We start from the raw sequence: 26,221 nt of genomic DNA on the forward strand, positions 1-26,221 counted from the left end.
ACAGGCCGGATTTGTGCAATGATCCTCCCCCCCCCCCCCCGAATGACTGCCAAGCTTCAGTGAACCCAGCCCTGCGCACTGCAGCAATGATAGCTAGTGGTCACCGCCAACGTGAAGCTCCGGCAACGATCGCCCGACGGGATCTTCGTGCTACAGCAATAACCTTCTGTGATGCTCTCCCTGTTCATTTCGGCCCCCTCCACCATGAATTGGACACTGTGTGCCGGAATTTGAGAAGGTAACTTTTTCAGCTGGATTAACCTGGTCCCTGTATCTGGCTTATGCGCCATCACGGTCCGCCTGAAGTTGTGACCTTCTCCCGGTCTAGCATAACCAGATGATTGTGAGTGGTTCTTTGTGCTTTTAGCTACCTAAAACTTTGACATTCCATATCTTCGGTTTTAACGTTTGGATTTTTTGTAATTTTTAACCACACTTTATTTATTAAAATATATCCTATTGCTCCAAATCGGTTTAGGATTTTTCTTGCAATGTGTTTTAACTTTATTACTGTTTGTGTGCTGCATAAACACTTTACACTTTGCCTCAAAGTTTAGCCAAGCTACCAGAAGGTTAAACACAGGTTGATTTAGTGAGTTTTGTGGTTCATCCTGACAAGTATGGTTGTTGTTCCCTGAGTGGAGCTTCCACCCCTCCGACCCCCCGCTCAACCAATACCTCAATTTCTTACATTGGTGTTCAGTGGTGGAATCTAGTATTCGTGTTTTTGCAGTACCAGTCAGTGATTTTGTGTCACACTAAACACTCATATAAATAATCTGACAACTGATTCAACCTCTTTTTAAATTCTGCTTGATTGGCATATTTTGTTCTTTCGAAATTTACTTACATTCTACCTGACTTTGTGCACCTGTGACTCTGCCTGCTGCAAGCATGGAGTATGTGCTCAACAACCTGGAGAGCTCCAATGTGGCTGAGCTCAAGGGATTCTGTAGGGAGAGGAGGCTTCCAGAAAACAAGCTCTCCAAGAATCAGGAGCACCAGAAGGCCCTCGGGCCTGGGAGGATGCCCACCAGTAACAGTTTACAGTACAGGGGGGAGGAGGAGGAGGAAATAGAAGTGCAGGATGACAACTATCCGATTGTGGCCCCAGAGGAGAGGAAAGGGCCCAGAGGAGTGAGGCCCTCTGTCAGATCCGGAGCAGACAGCAGCATCTCTTCCCTCAACGTGACACTGGAGAGCTTGAGGACATTAAGGCAGACAGAGAGTTAAAGCTGCAGCTGATCAAGATAAAAATGGAGAGAAGGGCTAAGGCAGGAAGAGCCTTAGCAAGATAGAAAGCCAAGGATGATAGGGCCTGTAAGAAAAAAAGATCTTGCTGGCTCAACAAATGAGTCTTAAACAGCTGGACATAAATGCAAAACAAGCCTCAGAGCCCATCAGCAAGTGGGACAGCAATAGCGGCCGTGGCCAGTGGAGACCGGAGGGTCCACATTCCCAAGGACCTGGTGCCTAACTTTGTTTTGGGGGATGATAGCGACAATTTGTTTGAGGTCCGTGAGGTTCCCTTAGGAGGATTTTGGAATCATTCTCTGATGGAACATTCCCAGTGTAAAAAAAAAATGAATGCATTAATGGGGGCGGGGGTCTTTTGAGGGACAGACAGGAGTTGCCCCAAAAGCCCTTGGTAGAGTTTGTGGTCTACCTTTGCAAGGCGCTGGATGGTTGGGTGAAGGACAGCGATGTGATTGATTATATATCTAGCGTGGGACCTCAATCATGCTTAAGATGACGCAGGTCAAGCCCGGCCAGATTGTCTGCAACTACAACGGAACAGCCACCTTCCATTCAGATCCAGGCTGGTCCACGAACGACACGCTGTAAGTCAAAGTAGTAAAATCCTGTTCGTTTTAAACTGCACAGCTACTGTCAGCAGACACAGGTAGCTCGGACAATGTTTACATACAGTAGAGGCACGTGCGAACTCCGTAGCCAATCACCTTTCGGAATTTTGTGGAACGTAACAGTAGTGGGATGACGTGTTTCTAAACGCCAATTCTAGGCTGGCTTGCTCGTTACGAGCCCCTCCCACTCGCTAATGCCACCAGAGTATGTTCAGCCAAGGGATTGGCTGTGGCGCGACCCGGAAGTATTGAAATGACCGATTTGTGTCCGTTAAAATATTAACAGACAGTGTGCTGAATTATCAGACAATTCTGTTTAAACACCGAGCAGGCGGTCGTCTGAGAAGTGGCTCTCATCTCTCGCTTTCCATACTTAACAAACTTCATCATCCCTCAAGTAATCGTATTCTCGTGAGCTGTATGTATCGTTCTCATATAGGTGATCCGATGAGACCGAGACAAAAACATTTATATGAAAGTGGGGTTACGTATTCATAGCGACTGAGAGGGATAACGTTACTTCCCATCATAAACAACGTAGAAAACGGACGAGGGGCACTAAATGCGACTTTTGCACACACGGTAAGTGTCACGTGTGTTAATCAAATTTGCGCGATTAAGGGTTCTGCTAACCAACTTTTCTTGCGTATGCACGCTGCTGTTTACAAGAGTCTGCTGTCTGCATAACCCATTTCTATGATTTACGTGCACCCATACAATATATTTGCATAGCTCTAAAAGTGGGGGCAGCAGCTGCAAAGTAAGAGAAATGTGTTTATTGCAGGAACATACATATTCTGCCCTTAATGTGGGGGATTAGTAACCATACGTGGTAGCCATTCAACTTGTCGATAGCCCTTGGAGGTGCATTTGGTGCTAGTGATAGGTGTTTTCATGGCATTGGAGGCCGAAACCATTTCGAACACCGCAAGTTTTTAACTTATCTATCAATAATGTTTGTTCTCCACACATACGAATTCTGACGTGTTTACATCTTCTAATGCCTTTTAACTGGACCAATCGTTTTGATGTGTTATGTATCTTGGTGGCATATTCCACCCTTTTATGATTTAAAAAAAATCAAATAAAAGTATTTTCTACACTGCAGGCTAATGATTTATTTGCTGAAACGGCGTCGAAATATGCTCGTTATGTATCATTTGAACGTTTCAGATTGCACAAGAAATAGTCGTGGCTTTAATGGGGCGCTGATTTATAGACTGCTTCTTTATGAGGATTAAGCAGAGAAGAGTAGGAGAGAGGCTGTGTCGAGAGACTGTTTTAGAGAACAGAGAATTCTTGCTTTCCACTCTTTCTCTAGGAGGGGTCATATATTTTGTATGGTCTTTCTGAAATTGTCTTTCTCGGTACACTATCTTGACAAGGCCATCCCTCCTCCAGGTCTCGTGGTAAACCCCAAAGGATGTAGCAACTGTACTCTAGAAACTTTTTAGCTCCGCACGCTAGGAAATAGCAAATATGTTTTGTCCCTGATCCTGTCAATTTGTAAACATCGACAGGATGAAAATGGTACAATTGAAGGGTTGCCACTAATGCAGTTAAAAATAATCTCAAACAGGAATGAATCCACTAGCTTGGTGATAAAATCTAAGCAATCTAGCAAGACCGCACACAAGTTGGCAGTGTTGGTAAGCCATAGTGAGAGAGACAGAAAGAGGGCGTTGCAGGAATTAAAGATGCATCAGATTTCTTAGAAAAACAGGCAAGAGATAGCAGATACTTCTGAGCAATACTATAAGACGTTTTACTTCCATTGCTGCTCTTACAGGTGTGTGACAAGAAAGCTGCTTAGGTCAGATCAAAAGTTTTATTGCAATGTGTTTAAATAACCTTCATGCAGGCAGTATCAAAGGAATAAGCATTCTTTCCAGTGAAATGTAGGTGAAAGAGTGCAGTCCACAGTGAAAACACAATTCTTTATCATCTACGAGCCTGTTTATTATTGAAAGTTATAAAAATACTTTGAGAGGTTTCTCACACCGGTTATACAACCATTAAGGCAAAGGTCTTCAAAGCTTTTTGCTTTGCACCCCTGAATCAAAATGTTTTGAAGGCAGGCTCCCCCTTCCAAAACCTTACGGCAAGGATTCGGGTAGCGGTAGGGACAGGGCTGAGCGCAGGGTGTGGGCTTATGAGATCATTTCAGGAGTGAATTTTCTATAGTTATAAAACAGCAAATGCATCGAACAAAAAAAGTTATTGAGCCAAACAAATCTGCTCTCCATAGTTGGGGTGTTGTGAGCCCCTCACTCCTAGACGCCAATGCAACTGCACCTTCTGTACTGATAACTGAAGACCAGAATGGCAGGCTATCTCCTCTGCCTCTTCATTCTTTCTCCACCATGCCTGACCATCTCTCCATTCTTGAAACAGTCCCTATGCCCTGGGTTCTAATGCTAGAAAGGAAAATAAGCTCAAATGTCCCTTTTTTAAAGTGAGACAATCATATTTGTGATGCAGTGGGCTCATCAGCTCAGTGGCCCCCAGTGCTGCTGCACCTTTTTTTTTTTTACTAATAATAGTTACTGCCTTGCAAAGAGGGCATTCTCCTCTGCCCTTTGTTAAAAGCATGGACTCTCATCTTGCCCTTCTGTGCTATCTCTCCAAACAAAGGTGTCTCCTCTGCTTTAAATTTCCCCTCCTGTGGGCCATTGCTCCAAGGCCCAAGACAACTGGCACCGCAAGTGTGCTGTAGGCCCTAATGCAAGCTAGGAGGGATAGTAAAACCAATGCAAAAAGAACAATTGATGGACAGAATGCAGAACAATGTCATACATTTCACACCAGTACAAAGATCTGGGCCTATGTTCATTGTTTCTTTGCTCCCATGCCATGCCAGTTTGAATCCAGCCATATGCAAATTAATCTTGACCCTGCGCCCAATGCGAAGAGTCCAGCCCGAACTGCCCGACCAGGTCCTCCCTGGACTGGAAACAAGCATCCTCGGACCGGTTTCAGGGTTTCACCCCTCATCAGCCAGGAGAGCTTGACTCCAGTGGCATGGAGAGCACAGGACACTCGTCTGGGCATACCTGTCTCAGTCGGCCATATTTCGGGTTTATCACTGAGCCCTGGCGCCACTGTACCTGCAGCACTGATTATACTAGCAAAGAAACATTGCCTCACTCCACTTTTTCATGGTAAGACAGCCATAATTGAGTAGCAGTGGCCACTTACATACCTGGCAGCTGTACCTCGTGCACTAATAGATGCCCTTTTTTTGTTATTATAAAAAAAAGCTCCATAAATCGTCCCCCTTCTTGGGATATCTTTCTGAGGAACCTTCTCTGGCAATTTATAAACCAAGAATTGTGCCCCCACACAGTGCTCCCTCTTTTGGGCCATCCTTTTAACAATATCCATGAACCTCGCTCCTTTTCTCTTTCCCCTTGACCATTTCTCTGAGGCCCAGGGGTTGAGAGGATCTGTGCGCTGCATCTGAATGCAAGCCTACTGGCCTCCTTCCTCCTACTCCTGGACTCACCTTTTTACAAAAACTGCCCCTGAACGGTTAATGCTGACTTTGAGATTCCTTTCCCTGAAAGCAAAGGGTGGGGTGGTAGTGAGAAGAGTTAAGGAAGAAACAAGCTTTCTTACCAGCCATTAATTGATTGAGTCGCTTAAAGCCAGATCCTCTGGAATTCTGAGATTCTGTGGCAGCAGGGTTTTCCGCATAAATATTGGTTTACCGCATTTGCTACATAATCCATCATCTGCTACATAATTTGCAGATTTTAACCCCAAAATTTGATTCTCTGTCAAATGGGTCAAAAGTTGATAAAAACGTGGCAACGTGTTCCAAAGCATTAGAATGCCATTAGCAAAGGTTGACTGGTAATCTTTCAGCTGTTTATATTACTTTTTGGGGGATGTTATTAATGAGGTGAAATATTTACCCTGGCTGTGTCACCATGAGTTAAAATGACAAAATAATGAAGTAATACAAACCACAAAATGTGGCCCGTTGCGCTGCATAACTTACCTTTTCTTGCTGCTTAATTTAGTCAACTCTGCCGCATAATTTGGTCCTCTCCTGCCACATAATTGCAGCGGGTTAGGCACCTCATTTATATTCTAGAGCTCATCCCTGGTGATAAAAAGGTGCTACAAACCCAGACATGTTAGCTTTAGCGTGGTGGGCACATAGGCTCTCACCTTTACAACCAAAAGCACTCCTCACTCGAAGAAGCATGCAGATTACAAAATCTTTAGGATTTCAACTGCATTTATTGAACAGGCAAGATATGCAGCAGCTCGTAAACGTCCAGATGCGTTTTGGTTTCTTTCTAATCCTTGTTCACAAGTGGGCTGAGTTGCCTTGCAAATAACCACATGCTTTTTTATGCACCAACTAGACCAACCAGTTCTTAAATGGCCCATTAATCTTTTTTTGTGCAGCGTAATGGAAACCAATTAAAGTTACAAAGTCTTTTCCAGCAGCATACTTCTGCATATTGCTTTTTAATGCTATTTCTTAACCTGAGTGTGTGATTGGTTGTGTGTGGTGGGTGTGCCAGTGCGTGTTTGACTGGCTATGTGGGTCTGTGATGAGATGTGTGAGTAGCTGTGTCAGGGTGCGAGAGGCTGTATGAGTGTGTAAGTGGGTTTGTGAGTGGTTTTCTGGGTCTAATTATTTTAAAAAAAAATTATTTATTAAATGATACGCTCGCAGTGATGTACATTGCTTCATGCCTACAACCTTGAGCCCGGCTGACTAAACTTCATGAGATATTTCGTGGCACCGCTCATCCCAACTTCCCTCCAATCCTGTCAGCACAATTGTCAAATCAGCAATGCTTTAGGAGCGTCCGATAGTTCAGCACAGTACATCATTGCCATAGTAGTGATCTCCACCAAAGTCCACAGTTTTCTCAGTTAGCGTACCTTAAACAAAACACCCAACTCCCTCCCCACCCTCACCCGAGCCTGTAGCATCGCATGGGCCGTAACCCACCCGTGTTGCCCACTTCCATACACCATCCAGAGTCGCGGCTCCCCACAGAGAGCCGCTCCCCCCGCTGCAGAACACCACACACCCGTCTGTATGTCAACAATGACAGTGATGAAATTTCAAGACTTGACGCCTCCTCTGTGCAGATGACACAACCGCCTCCCAACTCCAGTGCTACCTCCTGTGTATGATATGTATCGCAAAAAACAGTTAGACAATAGCTTCCCTTGCGTTCCCCTCGCTTTCCGCCCCCAGCTCAGCGTCCGCTTCCGTGCGGTCCCTTCTCAGGTATTCCGCGTATAAGCCCCAACATTTTTTTGGCCTGCTTCTTGGCGAGAGTAGTTCGCTGTAAGTATCTGATTGCGTGCAGCAGTAAAGTACATCTTGCTCCCACTGCGCAACTGTTGGAAGGGGCCCCCGCATCCAACACATCGCCACCCTGCGCTTTGCTACTAGCAGTCCCATATCTACAAGCCTCCGCACCGCCTTAGGCAGTCCCTTAGAATAGCCCAAAAGTGCAACAGCAGGGTCAGGGGTGAGCTCCAATGTGGCTATTTTACCTATCTCCTGAAAAATAGCTTCCCAGAATTTGTGGATGCCCGGGCAATCCCACGCTAAGTGGTAGAAGTCTGCTACCGAATGGCTACATCTGTCGCATGACGCCTCCTCTCTAAGGCCATACCTATGCATCCTCTCTGGTGTGTCATATGTTCTATTTATGTATTTAAAGTGTACCAATCTATGCTTGCCGTGTAGCAAGATCCTGCGAGTGCCTACGCAGCAGTACGACCACATGGCGTCATCTATGACAGTATCCAAGTCTCTTTGCCATGCCAATCTGGCCTTGGTGTATTGCCGGGACCTCTGTGACAGCGCAATGTTGTATAGATGCGATATCAACTTGCGAGGACTTTTGTGCTTAATGAGGTAAGTTAACTCCGGGACCTCAGGGGGTTCCGCCATGTCATCTCCCAAGTGCCGTCTCAATGCCCCCCTCACTCTATGGAACTGGAAGCGTTGCAGCTGGGTGGGGTCTCAGCCGCCACATCGTCCCAAGTCTTAGCCGTGCCATCCACAAACAACTCTCCCATCGTTTTGACTCCAAGCTCACAAAGGGCTCGCGTCACTCCTGTTTCCTTGCAAGGAGGAAGCCACCCCACCCATTCCAGGGGCATTGATGGTGAATATAGTAAAGCCCCTGCCGTTTGTTGTAGTATACAATGCCAAGCATGTCTAGTGGAGTTTAGCGAGTCCAGGAAGCCCACCCTACGGTCCATCGGCTCACATATTATCGCTGCGAGGGGTAGCGGGTCAGCAAACCGTCTCTCCAGCTATGGGACCGACTCCTCCCCGTGTATCCAGCTATGCGCCTATGCACCCTGCGCCACCCTGTAGTACAGCTCCAGGTCTGGCGCCCCTAGGCCACCCATACAATAAGGCAATGTCAATACTCGCCAGCTAGCCCGCGCCTGCTTGCCCGCCCACGCCAACCACAGCAAGGACTTATTAAGCCTAGCGAAGAAGGAGCGCGGCAGCACAATAGGGATATTAGCAAACAGAAATAGGAAACGGGGCAAAATCACCATCTTCATGATTGATATCCTGCCTACCAACGACAAGGGCAGCCCGATGCAATTCTCCACGTCATCTTCCAGCTTATCAATTGCCCTACCATAATTTCCCCGCAGTACTGTTTCAGAGTCGACATGCAACTGTATACCCAGGTACCTGACTGGGTCGTCAGACCACTGGAGCGGATAATCCATTTCAAAGATTGTAGTAGACGGAGTCAATGGGAAAGCTATAGACTTGGACCAATTAACACGTAAACCAGACAGCGCTCCATAGTGCACCACCTCACGCAGCACCGATGACAAATTATTCTCCGGATCTCGAACGTACAGCAGTGTATCGTCTGCGTACATCGAGACCACAATCTTATAGGTAGGGTAGCTCACCCCCCGCAGGGCGTGGTACTCCCGTAATGCGCATGCCAGGGGCTCCGCGACTATAGCATATAAGATGGGCGACAATGGATACCCCTGTCGCGTCCCTCTAGTAATCGGGATCGGATCAGAGATCCTGTTGCCAAGTCGTATTCTTGCAGTAGGACTCCTGTAGAGCGCCCCAATCATCTGCAAAAAGACCGGCCCCAGTCCCATTCTGGTCAATACCTGGCTCATGAAGGGCCACTCAACGGAGTCAAACGCCTTCTCCATGTCCAGGAAGACCGCGAGTGCCTTAGAATCCGGCCGGACATGTTGAATAGTGCCAAACACTGTGCGCAGATTGTAAGTAAGGTTCCTGCCCGGTACAAACCCCGCCTGCTCCGGGGCCACCAGCTCTGGGGTGAGCAGCACCAGTCGCGTAGCCAATACCTTTGCAAACAGCTTGGCGTCTACATTAAGCAGGGAGAGCGGCCGATATGAGCTGCACTCCTCTGGGGGCTTCCCTGGTTTGGGGATAGCCACAAGGATAGCCTCACACATAGAGCGTGGCAGCTGGCCCTTGAAACAGATGTCATCGAACAGAGTCGAAATATGCGGTAGCAGCAAGTCTATAAAGGTTTTGTAGAACGTGACCGTGAGGCCATCCGCTCCAGGCGCGCCGTTCGCCTTCATGCCCGCTAGAGCTTCTAGTATTTCATCCTTCTCTATGGGGAGGGCCAGGAATTCCCTGCGCGAGTTGGTCAGGAAGGGTAGTTTTATATGATCTAAGTAGTCTCGTATACTGTCGTCCATGTCAGTCTGTCTCGAGGCATAAAGCGTAGCGTAGTACGACTTAAAGCGCTCAACTATATCAGCTTCATCAGTTAGCAATTCCCCTCCTTCCGATCTGATCTTAGTGACGTTGGCCTTACTTCTACGAACCTTCAGCATATTAGCAAGAACAGAACTGGGTCTCTCCCCCTCCCCATATACCCTGGCAGAAGCATACTTCCCCCAAATGTTTCACCTCCGCATCTGCCGCCTCATGATAATCTGCCAGAACTTTTTTTAACTCCTCTGTAACTGTGCCCCTCCCCTCTCTTTGCTGCCGAACCTCCAAGTCCCCCAGTCTACTCTCTAGTGTCGTCAACCGACGCCGGAGATCGCGAAGCACCCCAGAGTACTTTGCCATGGCCACCCCTCTGATGCAAACCTTAAAGGCTTCCCAGACCGTTTGGAAACTTTCCACTGTACCAGTGTTGATGTCAAAATATTCTGTTATCGCTTCCGCTATTTCCTCCCTAAAGAGGGGGTCAAGTAGCGAGTATGGGGGGAACCGCCACGTAAAGGGCGGAATAGTCTTCTTCGGTGTAGAGATGGTCAGCAGTATGGGGGAGTGGTCGTATAGAGTCCGCGGCAGTACGTGGCAGGCACGTATCTGCGACAAAAGAGACACCGATACCAGCCAGTAGTCGATCCGCGTATGTAGGTCATGATATGTCGAATAATTTGTATAACACCCTTCCGTTGGATTAAGCGTTCTCCAGACATCTGCCAATGCTAAACTCATCAGAGCTCTATCAACTACCTTGACTGCAGCTGCCGGGCCTCTGTTCCGGCCCCCCAATCTATCCAGACCCGGCTGCCGGACCATGTTAAAGTCTCCGCCCCACAGAATATTAGGTACTCCACAGCTCCTTATGGCGTTTACTAGGGATTCATAAAATTCCGGACAGTCATAGTTTGGTCCATAGACATTAACTAGCAGTAGATCGAGGCCCCTGCCCTGACAGCGCGCTATTACAAACCTGCCTCCCCCGTCCGCTGAGACCAACTGCAACTTATAGGCTGATTTAGGGTTTGTCCGGATCATTACACCTCTAGCATGTGTTGTGAAGCCAGCCACCAACGCGTTCCCCAGTACCCCTTTCGTGCGCAGCATCTGACTGGTTAGGGAGATGGGTCTCCTGCAGGAAGGCCACATCTATACTTTGCCTATTAAGATAGTGCAACACCTTGCGCAGCTTCCGGTGATCGTTAAGGCCTCTGACATTCCATGTCACAACTCTCAAGGAGCTCGGCGGACCCCCACGTATGGCATCACTCGTCATTTTTCACCTGTCTATACATTGTAACAGCGAGCATGTAGTGCCCCACATAGTGGCTAGAGCGGGCAAATGACAAAATCGAACCTCGCACATCCACATACGGCTCAAAAACAAAAAAAAAACATCCCTCCCAAACACCCCACCCACAGCTGACCTCCCACAACTCGGCCATGCCCATCCCTGTCTAGGGACTACCCACTCCTCCCCCTACCCTCCCTCCACCAAAAGAACCTCCTGAACACTGTGGTATACACTCGTGGGCGGAGGTCGCTCAGCGCTAAGTTAAGAAACGAAATTCACCCTGCACCCTGTCCGAACCTCCGAGCGCCAATAACTCACCCTCTCTACTTTGCCGGGCCAGAAGCCAACTCTGGATCTAGTGACGCTGGGCCCAATCTCCGACGCTCAGCTCACGTCTCGTAAACCAGCCATGCTGCATGCGCTGCAGTCACCCCTCCAGGGTCTCGCAAGTTAGCTCGCTCTGTCGCATCCGACTCCCGCAACCCCACCAGACCATCGGCCGCTGCTCCTAGCTAAAGGCTTCTTAATACGGCACAACTCACCGCACACCACAAGGAAAAAAAGAAAAAAGATCACAGAGTTCCCTACTGCCATCACCCCTGCGATGGAGCCCGGCCTCCCGGAACCCAACCACAACTTGCTCTCGGTGACCAACATTAGTCCTGGTGATCAAGTGTGCTGTCCATCTCGTCCCCCTGCGGCTGCTTCTCCGGACTTTTTCGCCTCTCCTTGCTCCATTCGTTTAGCGCCTTTTGCAGTGTCCTGGGATCAAGAAAAATGTGGGTCTTCCCCTGCCGATTAACTCTCAGCTTGGCAGGGTAAAGCATCGCATAGTCCAGTCCCATATCCCGCATTTGCTTTTTGGCCGGGATGAACTGTCGCCTAGCCTCCTGGACACGAGCCGTGAAGTCCGGATAGAGTGCAATGGTCGACCCCTCGTAGGACAGCGTCTTCTTCTCCCTGGCCGCGTGCAGGGCTGCATCCCAGTCGCGATAGTTCAGTCATTTTGCTATAATAGGTCGCGGGGGTGCGCCCGGCGGAGGTCTAGGCCCCAAAGACCGATGCGCTTGTTCCACCACAAACATGTTAGAGAATATCCCCTGACCCAACAGCTCTACCAGCAACTTCTCCACGTAGCACTCCATCCGACCGGTGGGTGTCGTCTCCGGCAGGCCTGTAATGCGCAGGTTGCAGCGCCGCAAACGGGCCTCCACGTCCTCCATTTTGTCCTGCAGCACCTGCATGAGTCTCCCCATCTTAACACGATCCGCTTCCGACACCGTCTGCACCTCCTCCACGTCAGCCAGCCGCTGCTCCGTTTGGTCCAGTCGCTCCGCGTGTTTGTCTAAGCGCTCCGCCATGCGATCCATGCGGTACGAAAGCACATCAATCTTGGACCCCAAGGAGTTTATGCCAGATTGCAGCCCCTTTTCCATAGATAGCAACAAGCTTCTTATGTCCTGTTCTTCCTCCGGCGTGTTGCAGGTCGCCCCCTCAGGAGCAGCCTGGGTCTTGGGGCGTTTCTGTTCAAAAGTTAGCTTCGGCTGCGTCTTGTCAGTTTTGCCCATCTTGCGCCTCGCCGCAACTCGGCACTCCTATTCGCAGCTGTTGCGATATATCCCAGGGAGTATGCGTCGCCACCCACTTGCTGCCGTGGGCAGGCTTCCACCACCTACTGGCCAGAACCTCTCACTTGTGACCCAGCCTTACACCACTGGCAGTCCGCATAACCACGCCGATCTCTCCCCCGCTGGTCCACAGTCAACTGCACCCTGGTAAGAGCTAAGGTGACATCCGCAGGGCCTCCACTTCCAGGGGCCCCCCCCGCGCCAACCAGAGCGCCAGCTTCAAGGCATCCCCCCCCCGTATTGTAAATGGCGTCTCCTGGGCTCGCCTAGTGTCCACTAACCGCCCGCGCCAGAGGGGGGGGGGGAGAGGGGGGTCTTCAGCTGATCAGTTTGTGGACTTCCCTACGGGGTCACCGATCATCTCTGGCGTCAGACACCATCAGTTATCCCACCAAAGCGTCGAAATCCGCAGCGCCTCGCAGGCCGTGCACTGCTTAGGTGAGCCTGCCCTCGGGGCGTCAGCTGTCGAACTCACCGCCAGGTCTCTCCTCACACGCTACTTACGGTAGCGTCGCCACATCCTCCGCAATGCCTCTGCTGTGTCTACGTTGCTGCGCGACACTTCACTCGTTTTTGCGGCAAAATCATGCGGGGGGCCGGGACTCCGCTCCCCACAAAGCCGCACGCACAGCCACGTCGCCCGGCAGTGTACTGCAACCTGAGCCCGGGGATCAGCGGCCTGTGACTGCCTTCCGCTCTGCCATCCGGCGATTCGTAGTTACGGCGTCCTCCGGAGTCCTGGTTTTTGGCTTCGGGACCCGTACTGGCATCCGCGCTCGGGCCCCAGCGTTTATTTCAGTATCCCGGCAGCAGAGGGGCAGGATTATTCAACAGATCTTGTCGCTGCACAGCGGAGCTCTAGGCTCAGGCAGCCATTCTCCTCGTGAGCTAAGCTCCGCCCCTTCTGGGTCTAATTTAGTGTGTGAGTGGCTGTATGGGTGTGTAAGTGGGTGTGTGTGAATGGGTTTGTGTGTGCATGTGTGACTGGCTGTGTGTGCATGTGTGACTGGCTGTGTGTGCATGTGTGACTGGCTGTGTGTGCATGTGTGACTGGCTGTGTGTGCATGTGTGACTGGGCTGTGTGGGTCTGTGAGTGAGTTTGTGGATCTCTGGCTGTGTGAGTGACTGTACAGGCGTGTTGCGTGAGTGTGTGTGTACGTGGGTGTGTGAGTACATGTATGGGTGTGTGTGTGAATGGTGAGCTAGGTCTCTGAGTGGGTATGTAAGTGATTGTGTGGGTGAGCAAGTGCATGTGTGGGTTTGTGAGTGGGTGTGTTAGGGGTTGTGTGGGCCTGTGAGTGGGTGTGTGAGTGGCTGTACAAGTGGGCGTGTGAGTAGTTGCTTGGATGTGTGAGTGGCTGTATGTATGTGTGAGTGAGTGGGTGTATATATTTTTTTTTTAACTGGATCTGGATTTGTAGATCTGTAATGGATTCACATGGGGGGCCGCTGAGCACTGCGGTGGATCCACGCACGCTTAAAAAAAAAATTTGGGACAATTTCTTGAGCATGAGAGTTCCCTCATAGGCCCCTCCATCAGTCCCTTACAGACCCCTCCATCAGTCCCTTGGGGTCAGGATACCTCTAGCCTGACATCCTTATATCCTATTTAAACTTTATTTCCTCTCTCCCCCGGGAACCAGAATGATGGCTGCAACTTTTCTCTCAGGTTGCGACCCACCAATCATAACATTGCTGTTGGCTTGTGGATCCAGAGATTCACGTGTCTATATATAGATACGTATTTTTTCTTTAATAACTTCAAAACTACTGAACAGATTTAAACCAAATTACACAAAGCACTCTTTCAGTCGTGTCAAAATCCCTATGGTAAATTGCATGCGGAAACGATTTTTGGGACAATCCCACTTTGTCTCGGCCTCCACTTGACAAATCACCCCAAACCTTTCCAGATAGCAGCTGAAGTGAGTGTCAAACTAGTTTTCAGAACTTCATGAAGATTCATCAAATGGCGCCAAAGTTATTAGGAAAACAAAAAATGCCTTTCCTAAGGTAAATAGGGCCTAACTATGGCTACACACTGGTGACCTCCAGTAGGTGTAGGTGTATGTGTGTGTATGTGTATATATATATATATATATATATATATATATAATGATAAACAGGTTGCAAAGATTTAAAAATAGATGACCTGTATTACCGTGTTCCTGTAGCTTTATGAAAAAAAAATTGTAGAAATGATGGCAACATACTGTGCAAACCGTTTACATTTTATTTTTCAGGTGTAAAATTATGAAAAACTGGGGCGTTATTGGTGGGATTGCTGCTGCTTTTGCAGCAGGTTTATATGTTCTCTGGGGTCCCATCACTGACCGAAAGAAACGCCGGAAAGGTGGGCATAGTTCTTTTTTCCATGTAAAGGCATAAAGTATTTGCTCTGTTATTGCCTCTAAAGTATTTATAGCAGTGTTTCATTCTCTTCTGTTGTGTTCTGACGTGTGTGATTGTGTGTGTAATGGATATGAAAAGGACCAAGATCTCCATGTGGGTGACACTTAATGGTAATTCTTTTTGTCTCGCCTTCAAACAGCATTAGCTGTCAGTATTCGAAGATATATTGTCACTAATACGCTACACTATATACATCTAGTGGGCTTTGGGTTTGCCCCTTACTCTTGATTGGGTGGCCTTTTTGTCGCTTTCTTTGCTTCTTATTCAACAGTTTTCCTTCCTAATCTTTGTTTGTCCGAGCTTTGTAGTATTTCTTCTTTTCTGTTTTATGATTGGATGACTTGTGCCCTCTCACGGTTTACATTCAAGGAACTACTATTATTGTTATTTTTCTTCATGGGCATGCATCATTTTACCTGCTCTCTCTCTTGTTTGCTACTTCCACTGTCAAACTCTCCCCCCCACCATGTTGTTGCTCCTACCCTGTCTCGTTTGTGTTTTTTAAACCCCCACATGCATGCTGTTCGGTGATGTTGTCTTCCACTCTTACCTCTGTTGCTCCCCTGTCCCACTATCATCTCTGCCGCAATGGTTTGTTCATTTTTTTCCTAATATTTTCTTTTTTCTTACAAGTCCAGCAGCTGCAATTTCCAACGTTCCAAGAGAGGCATCTTACGTCACGTGATGCCGTATGCTTGCGGCTATGCCTACGTTTGTCTTTATGTGGGGCACCATACTGCCATGAAACATATGCTCTCACATATGCAGAACAGCATTGCAAAAAAGCATTACCGAAGCCACAACAGACCTACATTACTTTTAACAAGCAAGCTCGATTTGCTTTGCCAATACCTGTTTTATCACCCATTTGTAGGATCACCAAGCCCACTTTTGTGGGTACACACCATGATAAATGCAAGAGGAATAAAAATAATTTCCTAGTTCTCCAAATTCTATCACTTTTTCAACCTATTCATCTAAACACGGCCTCCTAAAATTAGTCATCTTTTAGTTTGTTGATTGGATGAACAAAGAAATCTGTAAATCATTAACTCTGCTTTCTGCTGGTGACCGTTATGACATTACATTTGACTACAAGTCCATTGTCTTCTTTGTTTTTCCTCCAATTGACTCAGTTTATTAGGCTTTGAATCGTCTGAAGTGGCAGTCCTGTCTATAACTGCATTGTTTAATTCAGTATCCAAGTTCCCTCAACTTGTTTGCTTCTTGTTACCAGTATAATACAGTATCACTGTCTTCTCCTTCAGAAGCATTTTCCACAATTCCCAAAGGGGAAGGAGTCCGAAGAGGATCCCATTCCTTTCTTAAATGTGTTATCACCCTAACTTGAAAGTCGTTAACTTTTTAGTGCTTTATGAGAAGAATTCTGCGTGCAAACCATTAATATGTGCAGTACCAATTTGCAATCCTATTTTAGGAGCCAGTAAAAGTTGACCAATTCGCAATAAATAGGATTTATACATCGGAAAAATCTCTTGCAGTCTATTTTGCTAATGGGAGCGTTTGCCACTGCAGAATAGGCTAGTACATTTCTCCCTATGTGGCTTCCTCCTATGGGTGACCCTTGAACTTGCTCTGAAGGCTTCCTTGATGGAATGAGTGATGTATAGATCTTGGTTTTCAGGCAGGAGAGTGTGAAGCCTAGATGTAGTCCTGCCATTATCTCCATTACACATTTTACATGAAACACAGTCGTTTGAGCTTAGCCATGTCTTGTCTGGAGCCAAAGTGGATCTTCAGAGCTAGAGAAATGGAATGTCTCGAATCCAAGACAGACTGACCATGTGATACTGGTTTAGTTGCAGTTGTATTCACAGTTTCTTATGGAGGCTTCTTTAAACACTGTTGCAGTAATCCAGATTTATTGAGACTAGGGATCTAATGAGTTTTATAGGATGGTTTGCTTTACACAATTAACATTTTACTGAGCATGTTGATTCGGAAAGTTGCTCTTATTGACAGTCGCATTTTCTTAAGGACACAATAAAATTGAAACTGATTCCAAGCTTTGTTCAAATTTTCAAATCAAATTCATTTATTTATGATTTTGGAACTCAAATGAGATCCACATAAAAAGATAACACATAAAAAATTCATGCTTTGGAAATCAGAAAATAAAAACAACAGAAGAGAACATTTAGAAAACTTCTAGTATACATCTAAAAAGCTTTTGAAAAAGTTGAAAATTTTATAACAAAACATTTCATTGGGGGGATTATAAATGGCGTCTAAGAATGTGGAGGCAGACAAAATATTTAATGTTAGACAAATTGGTCTCAACCACTTACGCCGATGTAAAAGCAGAGCTGGGCAAACAAAGAGTACATGAGTGATATCTTGAGACGCATTATTACAAAGATTACACATTGCTGAAGAACCGTACCATCTCGACAGTAGATTATTCAAAGGAAGACGATCCTGCCTCAATAAAAACAAAAAGCGACGTACACCATGAGGGAGGTTCCAGGTAACATAGGGTTGTATTTTCCTTATTAGGCAGGAATCTATAACCGGGGAAACACCTTTCTTTAAGAGTAGGGCTTCCTTATCCATCTCAAAACTTAATTTCCATGTGGCTAATTTCAGGGAGGACTTCAGCTGATATGCAGATAGTGTAAAAAGTGCTAATTCATCCAATTGCAAAAGATTAACTGCAATTCTGAAATTCTTTACAATTAGGGAATGCTCTTTTAGGGATCCCAGTAGTTCTTTTTGAATAAGATATCTTAGAGTGCTGGAGCTTTGTTCATTTATCAACTAGGACCAGGGTGTCACACCTAGGAACTAAGCATGATGACCGGGTGAAAGGATTTCTATTTGCACTGCCTAGGCTCAGCAATTGTTTGCTGCTCCCTTTTGGTTCTTTTGTCCACTGTTCCATAGTCAGCTTGACATCCAGATTTTACGCTTCAGAAGGAAAAGGATTGTGGTGACACCGCCATATATTTAGAAATTAAGTTGGTGGCTGTTGATAACTTTGGCCAGCAAGAGGAGGTGAAAATGTAAAAATTTGCTGCGAAAATGCCGAAACTTGGGGCACTTGCAGGTTTTCTTCATAGTACATGATAGAATGGAGCCAATTCATATTTGTTGGGTCCAAATGGGGAAATAGTAATGGATACACTGGAAGGCCTTACCCAATATCGTGTCCCACTCGCACGGGCAGTTCAAAAGTTCTGTGTAATCTGTGTCAAATGTCAATCTTTAGCCTGAGATCAGAGTAACAGAGGTGGTCTTCTCCACTTCACTGACGTTGTTATCCATCCTGCCCTCCAGCTGCGTTGGTCAGTTGGCAGTTCTGACTAGTGCAGGCCGGAAATAGACAGGAACATAATATGATTGCACTTTTTGTAGTACTGATTGCTGGTATTGTTCATTTGCAGGTGTCAAACATTGATCAAGAAAAATGTTGTTACCAAACTTTTGAAAATTATTCTTACACTCATTTGTTACCTTTTCATAAGTAAAAGGTATTTATTTTAAAATGTCAATGGTGTTTTTCTACTTACAGTCTCTAGGACTTCTATTCAACAAAAACATATTTAATCTTTTAGGACTTGTGCCTGGTCTGCTCAACCTGGGAAACACCTGTTTCATAAATTCTTTGCTCCAAGGCCTGTCTGCATGCCCATCCTTCATCAAGTGGCTTGAAACATTTACAGCTCAGTTTAACATAGACCAAAGCCTGGATGCACAGCCCCAGTACCTCTCGCTGACTTTACTGCAGCTTCTAAAAGGTATGAAAAGTTAGTATGATATAAGAATGTTTTACTGCACAGAATGTATGACCTGTCGCTTGCACTTTGTTGCTTATCATAAAAAAAAGTTGGAATTGTATGTGGGTGCTGTTTATTATGATCATTCTTTATACAGAGTTGTTATATGTATTACGGAGCTATATTGTAGAAGAACGATAAATTATCACCATATATGTTTCCTTGACACTAGGCAGGGTTCATCATTATCCACTGGCTACTGATGAACTAGCAAGATATTGTGGAATGGTCATATAGAGACGTCTGTAGTTACCCTGAGTAGTTCAGTTCCTTTAAACTTCCAACATTTAATAGGACCCTTTCCTTCCTCTTGTTGCTGAGAAATCCTGGACATGTTTATAGCCTCAATCTGTTGCGTCAGTGAGAAGGTGTTCTGCATCGTGATAGGTGTGCATCAGGCATGGATGGATCTGTGTCTTGAGAGTGATGGTGGTGGTGTTTGATACTGCAAACATCTTGTTGCATAATGTCCAGCTATTAAAAAAAGAAAAAGCTTAATTCCACAGTACTATATTGTGTAGAAACTATATTTTTGATTGTCCTTTAAACGTAGAGGTCTTGTATAGAATGCTAAATACAATCAAGTACAACAGGGAAAACCAACAAAAACAAACCCAATATGCCTGAATTTATATTGAAAAACACTACTGTGTGTGTTGATAATGAAGATGAGGTTTGACTTGTTTACGATTGTTTTGGAATAACAATACTGTATTTGTCACAAGTGTGACTTCATTGGTGTTCAGTGCCTGTGCATTGCTCTTTTTACAGCCTCTGATTAGATGAACATGTGACGTGTGCTATGCTTTCAATTATTTATGTGCTGTATTGTTTTAGAGACCACCCAAAAATAATGTTGTCAAAATAGAATTAAATGTTTCATTTTAAAATTGAAAAAGGCAGCTTTAATTTTCCAAAGTAGTGTACATTCAACATGTGCCACATTGTGATACTTTTAACCTGCCCTTGAGTTTCAGAAGTATAATATGTTGTTGACTGTGGTTCTAGTTAGCACGGACCTGGACTGCCGGGGTAACTAATTGAACTAAATGAATCAAGGCTCTATCCTGTCTCCTGTCATTGATTTAGTACTGTGATAACTGTTGTTTGCTTGCACCAGCTGCTTGGTTTTCTAAAAGTACAGAACTTTCATATACCCTTGCAAAATCTTTAAAATTCAGTGCTTCCATCACACGGCACGTGGAATAGGATTTAGTTCCAGATGCCTTTTGATATCGCTATATGCGGATGATGTAACTCTCTACCTTATGAACCCGAAAGAAAATCTGGACCCTGTTTTGAGGGAATTTATCCGATTCGTGGGACTGGCTGGGATAACCATTAACTGGTCCAAGTCGGTGATATTCCCCTTAATGGAAGGCACGCCTAGATCATATTCCGAGTACCCGTTGAAGTGGGAGGTAGAAGCAGTAAAATATTTGGGAATATGGATTAGCCGGGATGTGCAGGAAATTTGGAATCTAAATTACGGGAGAGCTATGACATGGTTGGAGGAGAAGGTCAAAATATGGACGAAGCTCCCCCTGTCCCTGACTGGTAGGCTGGCCTTAGCTAAAATGATTGTTCTACCCAAGTTTCTGTACTTGTTCACGAATTTTCCGATTCCTTTAACATCGCACTTCTTCAACACTCTAAGGTCGCATCTTGTCACACTGGCGTGGGCGGGTGGACAGGCGAGGGTATCCTGGGATTTGCTAACACTCCCACTGCGTCAGGGAGGAATGGGTGCGCCAGATATGCGTTTATATGCACTCAGCGCTCAGGCCCAGTACCTGCACTTCTGGGTACACCCAACACGTTCCAGCCACATGTGGCGGTGGAGCGCGACGCAGTTGCGCCCACTCCGCTGAATGTGGCAATTTGTAAACCTGCTGGCAGCCCTAGGGTTGACATAGATACCGCAGGCACGCTGAGATGGGCTTGGGAGGAGCTGCATAAAAGAGCGGGGGTCCCGTTGCTGCATGCCCCATCGTTATCACTATCGCGGAATCCATTGCTACCATGTGTTATGGATAGGTCACTGGTGCAAAAATTGAATCTTCACACTTTTGCGGACTTGTTCCCTGATAATTCTTTCAGACCCCCTCCCTCTGCGGAGGAAGACCGAGCAGTGTCTTTTTCTGAGCGATTCCTGTATCATAAACTCCGGGCAGCATGTAGAGCACTTAGTGGGGACTTTCCAGCTGCCCCGCCGGCCCTGTCTGCCCTGGAAAACGTAGTAGGTTCTCCATCCCCCCGCAGGTTGGTAACGCGGATCTATAGGAACATGCAGGATTCAGCCCCTGTGGTCTGCCCCAAATCCCTGCAGTACTGAAATGATGAACTGGCCACCCCGCTGACCGAGGACCAGTGGAGGTTCTGCTGTGGGCAGCTCACCGAGTTGTCACCAAATTACAGGTTAAGATTAATTCATTTCAAGTTTCTGCACAGATTTTATAGCACCCCTATAGGGCTTCATAGGATGGGGATACGTGCGGACAGTGGATGCTGGAGATGCGGCTTCTCCCCTGCCACGTTTTTGCACGTGGCATGGGAATGCCCCAAATTAACAGATTACTGGACAAAGATATTTACCTCAATTAATCAAATAATTGAAAGATCTGATTTGCCATCTCCCGAAGTGGGGCTATTGGGATTTGTTAAAGACACCCTGCCGAAAGCGCATAAATTACATGCTCTGTTATTATTGTTTGCAAAAAGACAGGTGGCGGTGTGCTGGGGTGGGAGGAGGCTGCCATCGATTGAGGGCTGGCTTGCCGTGGTAAAATTTGGGCACACTCAGCTATCTACTTTTTGGGAGCTCATGCCGCCCACCTCCAGGCCTCGTGACATCTGGGAGTCCTTTCTGCAATGGGCACAAAATCAGAAGGACACGGCTGCGTAAATGTGCGGGGGCTCTCGCTTCGCGGTGTCGCTGGGGGATGGGGGTGTTGGGAATCAGGCGAGACCCCTCGGTTCATCACACACCTTAACAAATGATACACATGAATGTATAGGTGTAAATGAACAGATGATATAACTGCTGTAATCCTGTCGGAATGTCTTGATGTAGAACTGCAGTGGAGGGAAGACGCACCATTGTTGTCCCACGTAGGGTAAAATAAAGATGCAGGTTTCATAAAAGGGTTAGGCAGATGATACCCAGTTAAATGTGCGATTTGATGATGCATTCTTTATTCTCCATGTTTGTCCCACGCTAGAACATATGGATGTGGTGAGATACACTGTCCAACTGGCTTGTTGCTGTTGTGTTAATGAAAATGCTAATAAAAAAAAAAAAAATTCAGTGCTTCCATGAACTACATATTGCGTTATTCACTTTGTCATTGAATACATATGCTAAAGTAGGCAAAGAGGATGCAGGGGGATTTAAGTGGGATAAGAAATGAAGATAAAAAATAAAATAAAATAAAAAAACACATTTTGTCGTACAACATCAAAGTGAAAAATACAATGTTACTTGCTGTAGACCGTCACCCCTCAGCCCACAAAATAAAAAGAGGTGACATAGATCTATTGCTTAAGAAATAAATTAGGATTTTGTTTCTTGGAGTAGTTTACAAGGTGCACAGTTGTGGTTTTATGAAGACATTCCTGGTAGAACAAGTTTCCATAGTATGTTTCATCTATTAAAATACTTGCTCAGTAATATGGTTTCTCACGCAAGTATTGTAAGAAATGTGTTTATGGGCGGGGGGATGGTAGCCCCACTCAGGCAACCACCACAATCCTTGTCAAGGTGAACCACAAAAGTCACTAAATTAACCTGTGCCTAACTCTCTGGTAGCGTAGCACAAAAGTGGTCAGACTTACCTTGGAGGCATTGTGTAAAGCATTTATAAAGCACACAAAGAGGAAAAAAACTAAAAACACAATACAAGAAAAATTCCAAACCGATTTAGAAAAATAGAGCAATATTAATGAATAAGATGACACCAGAATGACAAACATCGAATCAGGGGAACTGGAGATAATACATTATAAAGTTTTTAGTAAAAATAGTGCTAAAATGAGCAAAGTGCTAACTTTGGGTATCTGGTCGCCTTGGACAGAGACAAAGTCGCAAGTTTAGGCTGCCCTTGACAGAGCGCAGGCCGGCATAGGACTGAGTTCAGCCCGCTGGGAGTTGTATCTCATGTCCTTGGTGGGAGGTCTGCGTAGCGGCGCATTGTGAGGCTTCGTGTTGCTCTGCATTGTCTGCTGAACCTTTGCAGGGCTTTGCTTCATTCTGTGCTGGTTCTGCTGAAGTTCTCAGATGTGTGGGGAGGTTTTGCAGGGCTTTGCATCACTCGGCATTAGTTCCAGTGAAGCTCTCACCTGTGTGGGAAGCCTTTGTAGGGCTTCCCGCCAGATTTGATGGAACCTTTATTTAGGCAAAGAGAAGTTACCTCTGATGTCCGCCACGGTTCCATGAATTAGGGACACCTCTTGGGGTTCAGGACACACTCCAGCAGAGGCCAGCAGCAGTGATCAAGCAGGTCAAGTTGCAGCAGGTCAGCTGGATAGTTGCAGGTCTGCCTCATAAGCTTGTTGTGTTCCTATAGCTCACACCAGAGGTCAGCCAGCTGTCCCATGGAGTAACTTTGGGCAATCTGGGATGAAGGTAAGCAGATCCAATCGTCCTCCTCTGACAGCAAGGCAGTACTTCAAGCAGCAGGACAGTCCTACTTCTGTAACATCCACAGGTCCAGAACTGTTCTGAAGAGTGGCTCTGGAGGTCCAATATTTATACCAGGTGCCAACATTTGCGTGGGAGAACTCGAGGTCCTATCAACACATCTGGTTCTGGAAAGTGCTTCCCATTCCCTTTTCGAGGCTCCAAACTGTCTGGGGGTGACAAAAGGCAGGGAAGGCCTTCTGGCAGGTTTTTTGTGTGTGCAGGAGGCAAACCCCCTTGAAGTCTAAGTAAGGCTGGGTACAGCTGGGGCGCTAGGTGGCGCCAGACCAAGATGGCCGCACTGTCGTGAGGCTCTGGCAGCCTGGCCCGCATATCCGGTAATTATTCGCACTTCGCACATTCCCTGTGCGATACAAAGATACGCCTGAGTGGAGAGAGGCGGCCGCCACCCTCGGTGAAGGTTTCAGCCCGATTGATGGCAGAGCGGAGGCGCGGTGGCCTTTGAAGATCGGCGGGGAGCTGTGCTGCTGACTTCCCTGGAGCGGCGTGCCGGGCGCTGGTCCTGCGCGAGACCGGGGCGGCCACGAGGCCGCAGGTCGCCGGCGGAGGTGGATGGGCGCGGCGTGCTTGCTGACTGTGCGCAGAGCCGCTTCGGCCCCGCCTGACTATCGCCTGCACGGCGCACCCGGGAGCCTGGAAGATCGGATGGGTGCCGTGCAGGCCTGGTAGAGTTTTTGTGGCTTTCTCCCTCTGCCCCATCGAGTGCCATAGCGTTGCTGGAGCGCTTCCTGGGGGCCGCATCTCCTGTGCTGATTGGGGGCCCTCCGGGGGCTTCGTGGCGGACTCTGTCGGAGATCGGAGGGAGAGAGGGCCGTGATGGTGAGGACCCGGTGAGTATGCCCTCGCCCCCAGCTGTGCGGACACTTACCTCTTGGCGCGCCCCCTCCGCTCTCTGAGGCACTGATCATCGTTGGGCACGCGCCCCGAAACCCCTGCAAAATAGAGGCGGCGCCTCCCCGACAGCTTTGTGGCTCCTGGTGCTCCTACTCTCCGGGGCACCGTATAAATCTGGAAGCACGCTCTGAGGCGCCGCGGGGGGCTGAGTGCGCCCACTTGTGCACATGCAGAACTGTTGGCGCGCTCCTCGCCTCCTCGTGATTTTGGAGGCATAATCCAGCGCACTGCAATACTCTGGGCATCTCCCCTGCAGCCTCCGCATACTTTCAGCCGCCTCCCCCTCCGCTGTCTGGAACACTGTGTGACTTTGAGATGAGGGGGTGAGATGTGGCGGCGGTCACTGGGCCTCTAACACCCGAGAGGTGGATTGCGCGTCTGGCGGGGGGCTAACTGGAGCGGCCGCCCCGGGGATTGCTGGCTCTGGCGTGGTCTGTGGTGGGGGGATGCCCCTGTCTCTCCCCCCACCCCCCCCGAATGGGCGCCGGCATGCCCTTAGTTCCTGTGGTGGCAGTGGGGTGAGGCCTCCGGCGTGTCGTTTGGCCCCGCGGAGGCTGAGGTCCAGCGCAATTATCTGCAGCTAGTAGCTTCGGAGGGAGGCGGCCAACTGATAACGTGCAGACACCCCACCAAATAAGGTGCCCTGACGGTCCGGAGCGGGCCTGCCAGGATGGGGAAGACAGATGGGCGGCAACAGCGGCTCCACTTTGAATCTAAGAAAGTGGGCACTCGCTCGGTAGCGGAGGAGCCCCCCGGGCCGGAGCAGGAGCCGCCGCCCAACCCAGCGGCGAGTCCGGAAAATGAGGTCAAAGAGATGCTGAAAATGCTGCAACAGAGTATGAGTGGTCTGTCGGGGAAAATGGACACGATGAACAACAGGCTCGACTTTCTTGTGTTAAAGGTGGACAAGCACGAAGAACAACTGAAAGAAGTGGAGCAACGCATTTCTGATAATGAAGACCGCACAGGTACTATGGACAAGCAAATAGCACAGATGGACCGCCTCCTGAAGGTGATAGCGGCAAAGAACGAGGACTTGGAGGCCCGTAGCCGCCGGAATAATATACGCCTCATCGGGATCCCTGAGAGTGCCAATACCGGACGGATGGAAGATTATGTGGAGAGGCTCCTCACGACGACGTTTGGTGCTGAGGCCTTCTCGTCCCATCTGATTGTGAACGGGCCCATAGATCGCTTGGCCCTCGGCCGCCACCGGGCGGGCCGCCTCAGCCTATTGTGGCACGCATACTTAATTATAGGGACCGTGATGTGGCCTTGAGGAGGGCGAGAGAGCAGCAAAATTTGCAGTTTGAGGGTACTGCGTTCTCCATCGTCCCAGATTTCACCATGGCTGTTCAGGAGGCGAGACGGAAATTTGCAGCTGTCAAACAAAAACTGCGCAAAGCCGGCATTGAATACGCCCTTCTGTACCCTTCGAAATTGCGCATCAGGCACCAGGGACGCACGACTCTGTGCAAGTCCCCTCAGCAGGCGGAGGACTTTCTTAGGACTCTGCGACACCGCTCACCTAGCCATGCCACGGATAAAGAGGGATCGCATCCCCCTTCACCTGCTCCGGAGGCGCGGGGAGGGGAGTGAACATCTCTACGCCCTTGCATTGGCGTTGCCTCCGCTGCTGGATTGACTGTTACATGGAGGCCAGAGGTGAGAGGGTGATGAGGGGGTGGTAATTAGGACTCCTGTATGTATAGATTCGGACTACCACTCTTCATGGTGTACAGGCGGGGGGGGGATATCCGCGTACAATCCTTCTGAATACAAGCATGGGACAATCTCCTAGCGCTCACCCAACTGCGAAATAGCTGGGATAAGGGAAATGCGCGAATTTTGTTATAAAGCCAGGCCCCCTCCCAACACTCCCTCTCCAGGCTCCTGC

The 26,221-nt window shown here is 47.8% G+C and overlaps 1 protein-coding gene across 3 annotated transcripts in view; it reads left to right on the forward strand.

Moving 5' to 3' along the window:
* Positions 1-2,061: 2,061 nt before the first annotated feature.
* Positions 2,062-26,221, forward strand: part of USP30 (ubiquitin specific peptidase 30) — a 302,545-nt gene continuing 278,385 nt past the window's right edge. The window contains exons 1-3 of one of the 3 annotated variants that reach the window (XM_085636303.1): positions 2,062-2,447; positions 14,766-14,875; positions 18,510-18,692. In XM_085636303.1, coding sequence (XP_085492429.1) covers positions 2,428-2,447; positions 14,766-14,875; positions 18,510-18,692 — 313 coding nt within the window. In that variant the 5' untranslated portion in view covers positions 2,062-2,427. The remainder of the gene's footprint in view (positions 2,448-14,765; positions 14,876-18,509; positions 18,693-26,221) is intronic. The other 2 variants (XM_085636304.1, XM_085636305.1) reach the window with 2 other exon arrangements.

This window comes from Triturus cristatus, chromosome 11 (assembly GCF_964204655.1).
Source record: "Triturus cristatus chromosome 11, aTriCri1.1, whole genome shotgun sequence".
Taxonomy (NCBI): domain Eukaryota; kingdom Metazoa; phylum Chordata; class Amphibia; order Caudata; family Salamandridae; genus Triturus; species Triturus cristatus.